The sequence below is a fragment of the Pteropus vampyrus genome, unplaced genomic scaffold, assembly GCF_000151845.1.
Source record: "Pteropus vampyrus isolate Shadow unplaced genomic scaffold, Pvam_2.0 Scaffold642, whole genome shotgun sequence".
Taxonomy (NCBI): Eukaryota; Metazoa; Chordata; class Mammalia; order Chiroptera; family Pteropodidae; genus Pteropus; species Pteropus vampyrus.
The window spans coordinates 282,432-292,045 of record NW_011889423.1 but is presented as its reverse complement, the minus strand read 5'-3'; the positions used below and the strand labels follow the sequence as shown (position 1 = coordinate 292,045).

Here is a 9,614-nt window from a genome sequence, read left to right as displayed (position 1 = left end):
GTAAGATTAAGTGTTTTCCCATTCCTATATCAAATGACCAGGAGATGATAGCAACAAAAATGATTCTTTTGTCTCAATACCTTGATCTTTTACTAAGACCTCATTCACTAATTTTCCATGTCCTGGATACCTCGTGGTAATAAAAGTTGCCGAAACTGGAGTTTCAAACGTTGAGAAGGTGAGACTAGTCTTACTCTTGTTATTTCCCATCTCCACCTTAACTGTTCTGCAATTCATTTCTTCATTAATGAAATAGAGAGAATTGCTCCTTCACAGGTTTGCAGTAAAGACTGGCTGAAAATTTGGAAAATAGAGTGTACTGTGTCTCGCACACATTAGGACGTCAATAAATGTTTTTGAAAAATCCATGCTTGTTTAATGAGGACACATTCAGAACCTTACCCAACTCTCTCTCTGAAAGTAAAGTCTGTCTCTACCTTCTCAGTGGCACCAAAGCACACTCCCCTACAAGCCCCTCCCTTTCTGCTCTTTCCACTCTGGCCCTCCCCACAGTCAACTGGCTCCCTATGAGTTATTGTCAGGCAAACAGTGAGACACAAAGGACTTTCTCAGACCCATGATCACAAGGATATGATACTTGTGAGAGCTGCAGCAAAAAGGAAAGGTAAGAGGAGCTAGCACAGAGCCAAATAGAATCGACAGAAGGAGAGATTGGGAAAAAATTGAAAAGAACAGATTAGAAAACAGTGCTAAAGGCATGTGCAATTGGGCAGAATCAGGGTTGAGACGATTATGGGAAGGAAGGCATTCAGCAATAGGAATAAAACAATCAGCCATGGGTACTTTTTAACACCTCTGTATGTTCAGCTCTGTGTTAAGAACTCTGACAGATTCAGGAGAACTAGGAGATCAGATACTTGCTATCAAGGAGCTTATGGAAGCAAAAGAAAATGAGAATAACTAAGGAACTGAGAGCTGAAATGGTCAGAAAGGGCTTTCTTGAAGAGCTCCTCCTCCAGCTGTTTCTTACAGAGTCAGCATGGTGGAGGAGCAAAGTTAGGGGATGGGGCTGGAGGACTCGATTACCCTCTGCTACCTTCTGTCTTCTTTTACTCTATAGGAATTAAAGCAAAAGATGTAAAGGGACTCATACCCCTGATGATAATAATGGTGATGATTTTCCTGATATTTCTATTCTGGGAAAATGAGTTATATGAGGAAACAATGGTGTCAACCATGGAGCACTTGCATGTGGACTACCCTCGGAGTGACTTTCCTGTAAGGTACTGCAACCACATGATCTTACAAAGAATCATCAAGGGACCTGACAACACCTGCAAAAAGGAGCATGTCTTCATCCACGAGAGGCCTCGAAAAATCAATAGTGTTTGCACTTCTCCCCAAAAAATGGCTTGCCCAAATCATTCCACCATTTTGTGCTTCCAGAGTGAGACAAAGTTCAAAATGACAGTCTGTAAACTCATTGAAGGTATCAGATATCCTTCCTGCAGGTACCACGTTTCCCCCACGGAGGGGTTTATTCTTGTCGGTTGTGATGCCATGGGGCCAATTAATGTTCAGAGATATATTGCATAACTTGAGACCAGCACCTGCATCTGAGATCCTCTGTCCTCTCTCTCAGGGGCACTGGTGCTTGTTCTCCCTGATGCACACCTGAACTGTGGACATGGGGTAATGCTCTGAGTGACATGGGTAGCCATTGGTAATTCATCTATCCTTCCAGTATTTCTGAGCTGGAATCTTTTTGCCCTACTTCAATAAAAAAAAGTTCTATTAAATTAAACCATAAACTATGCATGTGTTTCGATTTATTGCCCCTTTTCTTTGGGTCATTTGATGAGAGCCAAGAGTGAATCCTACACAGGACTGGGATTAGAATAAGGTGAGTGAGGCACTCACTTCACGTGCAAAATTTTAGAGGCACCAAAAAACCCCTAGTAATCTAGATTAATAATATTTTCAAAACAGCAAAGTTATTGCAAAAAGCCCTGGTGAGCAAAATACCTGACTTTTAAATCAAGGGTTGAATTTAGGATGAGACGAGTTACATGAGCTGTGGTCAGATGTTGTTATTTAAAATTTTAATATTTGTTCATAAGGGATTGTTTTGAATTAAATCTGCTTTTAAATGTTGCATTAAATTAATATTTATCTTGATTACTGGGCTTTTTGGTACCCCCTTGAATTTTGTACCTGGAGGAAGTACCCCATTCATTTCACCCTAACCCCAGACCTGGCCCTAGGTATAGAGGCAATTGGGGTCATATTTTAGGTTTTTCTCTAAAGGTGATATATAACTCAAGCTGCATTTGTTCCTGTTCAGCAGCTCCCTCTGCACCTTGAAAGAAAGAGAAAAGGAGATTGAATGGAATCTGACTGGTCAGAAACCATTTTCCTGGAAGACTGGAGAGAAACAGACAAGGATTTCCCAGAGAGAGAGATTGAGACTCTCAGAGTTCAGTGTACCTCCTCTTTGTATTCCCAGAAGAAACAGAAGAGACTTTGCCCCAGACAACTAACTCTTTTCCCCTTTTAGTTCTTACAATTGAACTAGTCATTTAGTTCTTTCACGTTCGACTATGGGCAGAGAATCTTTAGAGATAGAGGGCAAAGGAAGACAAGAAAGAGAAAGAGAGGCTCCTAATTCTGGGACTCTGATCAAGTCCTGTTCCTCTCAGAGCCTTAGTTTTCACACCTGTAAAGTGAGAGCTTGAAATAGATAATCTTTGAGGTTCTTTCCAGGCCAATTATGCCACAGTTCTCTTTCTTAGTAGTATAGACATGGGCCTTGTAGGAGGGAAGGGTTGTTAGTACTGGGGAGCAATAAGAAATAAGGAATGCCAGATTATGGGGTCACTAATTCTGAGCTATGACATTTTAATCCTGCAAGTGAGAGCCAGAAATTCATACAGTGAGCTTGAGCAGGCACTGGTGATGTATGGGCTTCAAAGGGCCCTTTCTGTTCTGATCTTTTCAGTTGAGAGACTTCAGCTATTGCATTCTTTATTTGTACTTAATTCAAGGTCAGATCAAAAAAAGGAGGTACACCTATGCTAGTTGTTAACTTCGTCTTTTGTAAGTATCAAGTTCTAATTGATTTATTAGATTTAAGGAAGGAGAAGGGTGACATTTTTCAATCTTGAAAAGTGGGCAAGGCTCACCCATCTGGGGTGGCCTTTTCACAATTGAGTTTCATTATCTATTTCTCTGTGAGAATCCCAATGTCACTGTTGTCTTCTTTAAGTTTGAATGTCACCAAGGGATCAGAGCCCTCAGCATCCGAATAGATGCTAAGCAGAAACAGGTGGTTCCTAGGACATGACTTGTTGGGTCCTGGTAGCAGCATCATTTCTTGGGTGAAACTTTAAAGTAGCCGAAATGTGTTTCTATGTTCTGAATTCTTATTATTTTTCCTACTCCTCTCTCTAGGCTTTATTGTCCTTTCTTTCCTACCCAACAACTTTTCTTCCCTTCCTCACCTGACCTCCCTCCTTCTAATTAAAAGCAAAATCTTACAGATAAATGCATTCCCAATGAAGTGTCAGTAGGTAATTGAGACTGTCCAGTGGAATCTGTCCTCAGAGTATTTTCATTCAATAGTGATCAAAGCCCAATTCAAATGAATTGTGATGTTTTTGACATTTGTAGTTTGGGTTTGTTTGTTTTTCTTTTAACGGGCACCTAGCAGCCCAAATCAAACCTAGGTAGCTACAAATTCTGCCCACTTGAAATACATGTTTCAGAAAAACTGGGAATATCTGCACTACTCTTCTTGTTTATTTTTCTCCTTATTGTCTTTCTGTTTTCTTATTATCACCTCACTATTGATGTTGATGGCGAGGATATTTAGGAAACAATTAAATCCTTTCCTCCTCCCTTCGACCCATACCAAGACTATGCTCAAGGCACACACATGAACATATTTATTTAATTCTTAATAATCTATTGATAATCAAGCAATCCAATTATTTAGGCTTATATATTCTTAGTGCTGGGTCCTTGGTCTAATTTTAACACAGGACATTTTAAAATTAAATATAATTTTAAAAATACAAGTTCATGTATACTGATGTCAAATGAGCAGTATAAGAAGTGAGTGTGATAAGAAGTTTAGAGAAATGAGGAATGGATTTGAGAGACTTAAGTAACTGAGAAAATGTGTCAATGAAAGGATAGGATCTGAATTGGGCTTTGAAGGATTTCAAGAGGCAAAAAAGAATAGGCATTCAAGAAAGGAGCAAAAATGGAGAGATGGAATAGGGCTAATTCAGAAAGAGGGGGTCACACTTATTTGACTAGAGCAGGTTTGCATACCAAAATAATGGTAAATAAACCCTGAAAATCAGGTTGATATTAGATCAAGTAGAGCCTTGACTAAGTGGCCTCAGGGGATTAGATTACCTTGTGTAGGCGATGAGGAATATTTCAAGGTTTCTGAAGTAGTGTCATTGCAAGTGGTGTTTCTAGAAAAGATGTGTATTAAAGGAATTAGAGGGGCAAGGAATGGTGATTAGAAGGTAAATAAGTGTGATAATGCAGGAGATATAAGTACAAGGGAAGGAAGCTTTTAGAGGTGGGAGAGAAAAAAGAGGAAAAAACGAGATCTTTCTCGAGTAAGAGAAAAAATTGTCTCATGAATTTTCCAGCATTGACCTCAAGTTTAGGATTTTCTACACTAGTTAAGCCATACTAATGTTGTTAAAACAAACTTGTTGAGAAACTAGTAATATACACAGTTCAGTGCTTGATTCTGTACAGAATAAAAAGAAGCAGAAATTATGTTCCAGACTCAAGGAATTTTTAGCCTTAATAAAAGGAGAAAAGACTAACATGTATCAACTAAATAAAAAAAAAAAAAGATATAAAATGAAGTGCAGTAAAATCTATGCTGCAGGATTTCAAAGAAGCAAAATAAAAAGCATTTTGAGTTAAAGTACAAATAGACAAGGAATATTTCACAGAAGAGGAAGCACTTGGTGCTGCCTAGGTCACTGGGATTCTGACAGCTAAATGGACATTTTGTTCATTTCTCTGAGCAACCTTGTTCCACGTTGTCTCCTCTGATCTCATACAAGTCAACCTACCTCCTTTTTGCCCCTCCTTCTCTCACTTAGGCCCAATAACAGAAACTCACAGGAAACAAATACAATTTTACTTCTTGCCCTGCAACAAGCTGGAAGCTTTCTCTACAGGATCAACTTGCCAAAGGAACCGGTAAAGACAGATATCCCATTACTGGGAATCAATTGGGGGAAAAGAATGAGAGAAGGGGAAAATAACATTGTGGTTTTTTTCAAGTGGCTGCCATGTGCTAGGTACTGTGTGAGTCTGTAGAAGATATAGCAATAATGAGAAATATGTTGGGTGAGATTCTAGGAAGATTACAGATCCTTCCAATGAGATCGTAGACAAGGAGTAAAGGAAGGAAAATCCTATATAATTCTCACATTTCCCCCCCTTTTTTTTTTCACATGGGGAAACTGAGGTTAGACGAGGTAGAGTAAATTGTTTGTTAGTGGATAAGCAGGGATTTGAAGATGGTCCTTCAGACTCCATAGCTGATTGTCTTTTCACTGCATCATACTGCCATTAACAGATGTCAGAGTCTTAAGTTACATGGTCGGGTCTATCCTGGGAATTGTTATAAGGAAAAGAGAGTTATCTCCTTATTTTTATATTTTACTTTTTATTTTTACTGCAGAACAGATTACCCTAAGTCTGAGATGGAGACCTCTCTGCTGCTACTTGGCCTGGGGTTGATTCTTGTAGGATCTTCAGGAAGCAAAATGGAGACGACTAAAGAAAAATTTTCAGAGGAAGAGATGCAATATGACATGGCAAAAAATAACCAAGAAAAACAGACCATTGAGGTATTAACGAACTTGACTCTGTTATGTCATGATTTCGGCCTTAGCATGTCCAGGGACATTATGTCTTCCTCATTATTGACATTCGGAAGATTACAGTATGGATTCCCTAAGAGAAACAGTCCAAGTAATGACAAAGAGTATTGCAATAACACAGTGGACTGGAGAACAGTTTCAGAAGTTAATGGGTCATGCATGTTAAGCAATAACTTTATTCTTGGCTCCATGGAAGTGATCCGCGGGGTCCCCAAGGCCCACAGCTACAAGTGTGGAGAAAATCTTGGCATGAACTGTTCTGACAGCCCAGGACCGGAGACTACTATGCTTACTATGGGCAAAGGATTCCCCAAGTGCCAGTACCACAGTGTTACATCACTAAAGAAAATACTAGCAGTGTTAACAGGTCATTCTCTGATGAGTTTGTTAGTTAGTGGCTCTAACTTGTAAATCCCACAGACTGTGAGACTACGATCTAAAGAAAGACATAGTCATTATCATTATTGTTTATTGCTTTCTATTATCCACATATACCCTTTCAGCACTATAGTAAACTCTTGACTATTTATGCTAACTGGAGGAATGAAAAATCCAAAATTGTGGATAACTTGATTAAAATTTATAAATGATCTTGGAATGCAGATTTCTCTCTCTCTCTCTCTCTCTCTCTCTCTCTTTCACACACATACACACACACACACACACACACACTTTCTGTGAACCAAACTAAATTCCATCTTAGATCGGCTATAAAGCCAAGAAGTAGAGTTCACTCAACTTGACAGAATTAAGGTGACAAGGCCCAAAACCAATATAGATAACTGAAAATTAATTGTACTGCCACAAAATTATTCAAAGGAATAGTAAATGGGCATAGGGGATATTATTATCACTGCTTCTCTTCAAAGAAATGTGTGCATTAATGTGTGCATTAATGTGTGCACTCGAATGTGAGCACTCTCCTATGCAACCAGAAGCCTGCTTGTCCTCCAGAAGATGCCAGAGGAAAAAGATATTTTGCCTTAGCTGCTGCCCTCATTCAAAAGCTCCAGCCCTATGTAACCTTCATTTCTCTATCCTTATTCCTATCTATGTCACAGATTGCCAAGAAGGAAGAAATAAAATGCTTATTGCAATCTCTACTCGAGCATAGTCTTGATTCCCTGGGGGAGAGGAATGGCAAGCCATGGAGGAATAAAGGAGATAGAAATAGAAAATAGGAAGTTTATGCCAAATGTCAGGCAAAATTAGTCTTCAACCTTATTTTCTGATGTTGTAGTGAACTTTTTTTTATTACCAATTATTTATTTGTAAATCTTTATGGTTCAAAGCTCTACAGAAAGCATGGGCAGTTATCGTCTTCATTAATGAGGACCTATGTATTCTTGTTTTCTCATCTTACATCGCCCCTCTATCCTGAGACCACTCATTTTTAATGTCCTAATTTTAAATGAAGGCATGTAAATGAATGTCACATCACTGAAATACTTTTTTTGTTGTATATCGCTCTTCATATATCAATTTTCCCGATGTTTTTCAATTTGGTGCAGAATTCTCATTATATCGAAACTACAAAACTCTGACAATCAACCAATATGCAGCATTAGGGTAGATATTTTTGTACCTTTTAGCTGGGTTTTCCTTGTCAGTGTGGTGGCTGCTTAAATGATCACTATGGGCTTGGCAAAATAGGTATGCGATAAGCACTCAATTTGCTTTCGGCAGCTGTAGCAGAAAGTGATAGAAGGAAATGCCTGGGGCCAAAAGTTCTCTTCTCTGTAGGAGTTGAACCCAGGGTCCCAGAAGGGAGAGGTGCTCTTTGGGTTCCATTCTAAAGAGAGTTCCCTGTGGTGAGGCTGGTGCTACCACCCCCTCACCGGACATGGTGGTAGCGGTGGGTGTTCTATTCATGGCAGAGCAGTCTAATCTCTTGGTTCAAATTTGAGTAACTTCTTTTCCACAGTATAATCCTCTGTCAAGTCCAGCTCTGGGTGATAGTCATGTCAGCCCCAAAGAAAATAACTATTCAGGCTCTGGAAGAGTTTTTTGGTAATATGTAAGAAGCAAATCCAGCTTAGTTCAGAATTTAGTAAAGGTTTCTTCCTTTAGCAGGACAGAATAACAAAGACCCAGGATACCTCTTTCTAGGCCAGACATATCCTCTAAAGAGTCTCAATTAAGATCAAATCTTTCTGCTCTCTGAAGAAATCAGAAGTCTGGGTTCCAAGCCTTTGGTACCCTGATCTCCCAGGATCTGTGTAACCATCATACTATGAAGTCTGAAAGATGTTGAATGTGGAGGTGTCATAGAAAGGCAGGGTTCCTGAATGCTAGGACTTCTTACCCTCAAGTCCCTGTCACCCCTTTGACATAATGTGCATCTTAAGGTCCCTCATGATGACAATAGGCAGGGGATTTCCAATTTTAAAACATTAAGTTTTCGTAATGTTCTTTTTCTGTTCCCAAACTACAGAAGGCTCCTTTTTCTCATAGCTTTACCTGTACATTTTTCATTGTGGCTCTCAAGGCCACTAATACTCCATTCTCTTCTTTCCTAGCCTGTCTCCAGCACCTACCCAGTCTGTGTTGTTTTGAGGCTGCTCTCTTCACAGTTCACAGAACTTGTATCCTTATCTTCACTCCTATGGTAGGCCGATCTTGATGCCCTTCCTCCTCCCTTTCTCACTCTATCATTTTAGCCCATTCAATCTCACAAGCTCCACTTCTACTTTTCTCTTGTACTTCTTAGAAAAATAACTGAGGGGCAGATATGTGTCATATCCCTGTAGCTGAAAGGAAATATTAGAGGGAATGAAATGAGGTAATAAAAGAGACCAATCTGATCACAAGGGTCACGGAAGGGAGAGTTGGGCTGAGAAAGAAAATTGGAATGAAGTGTTAGAGAGGTGTGAGAAAGGGATACTGAGAGGGGTTATTTAGCATAAGAGAAGGGCCCTTCTTATCTCTAATCATTCCCTTTATTTTCTCAACATGAAGGGCACTTAGTTTCTTTAACTAACAATCCTGAAGTGAAACAAGTTCCTGGCCTCAAGTGCCCAGAATGATGCTAAAGTAAAGAGGGAGACTTTGCAACATCATAGGTAAATCCTCATATGTTTTACTGACTCATCATGTCAGTAAAATGACTAAAAAGTAATTTCACACCACTGGAATTCAATTTCCTTATCTACACAATGTAAAAGTTGGATTAGATGTGTGTTCTCAGACTTAGATATGCATCTGGATCACTGTGGTGAAGCTTTCAGGTGGCTCACCCGAAACCACCCTATTTGCTCTCAAGACAAAGAGGTACAGTGAGGTGCAGGGCTGCCCAGCCAGACGTTCTTTCCCAGGCTCTCTGAGCAGAAGTGATATGTGCCACTTCTAGGTCCAGGTCTTACGACATTGGACCAGCCTCACCTGTGATTTTTTTCTTCCCAACAGCTAGATTCCCAAAATGTACATGAGTGTGATTTAATCATGTAGATGAAGATAATGTCCTAGGAATGACCTGAACGGCAAAAGAGAGGGAAGCCACATGCCTGAATAACTGAGGAACACAATTATCTTGTCAACTTGGACTACTTATCTTTCTAGTTAAAGAATGTCTCGTTCTAGTCCCAATTAGGAAAAAAATAAAAATAAAAAGTTTGCTGCTTTTTATTCAGAGCGTTCAGGGATAGCACTGAGGCAAAATAAGTCAATTTAACTGAAAGAGCATCTACCCCCTACACAGTGTTCCAGAACTATCAAGGCAGGATTTTTATA

General features: G+C 39.5%; 2 protein-coding genes across 2 annotated transcripts; both read left to right on the top strand.

The window, feature by feature from the left end:
- The first annotated feature begins 591 nt into the window (after positions 1-591).
- RNASE12 (ribonuclease A family member 12 (inactive)) lies at positions 592-1,557 on the top strand. Its single transcript, XM_011385028.2, has 2 exons — positions 592-625; positions 1,082-1,557. Exons 1-2 carry the CDS (start codon positions 592-594, stop codon positions 1,555-1,557), a joined length of 510 nt encoding a protein of 169 aa, XP_011383330.2.
- Positions 1,558-5,705: 4,148 nt separating this feature from the next.
- RNASE11 (ribonuclease A family member 11 (inactive)) lies at positions 5,706-6,296 on the top strand. The gene has a single exon (XM_011385031.1). The coding sequence runs from the start codon at positions 5,706-5,708 to the stop codon at positions 6,294-6,296; it is 591 nt and encodes a 196-aa protein (XP_011383333.1).
- Positions 6,297-9,614: the final 3,318 nt, after the last annotated feature.

Excerpts from the sequence above, each read along its gene's own strand:
- RNASE12 (XM_011385028.2), top strand. The coding sequence starts at position 592 with ATGATACTTGTGAGAGCTGCAGCAAAAAGGAAAG. Across the intron at positions 626-1,081 it reads AGCTGCAGCAAAAAGGAAAG|GAATTAAAGCAAAAGATGTA; the intron begins GTAAGAGGAGCT and ends TTTACTCTATAG.
- RNASE11 (XM_011385031.1), top strand. The coding sequence starts at position 5,706 with ATGGAGACCTCTCTGCTGCTACTTGGCCTGGGGTTGATTCTTGTAGGA.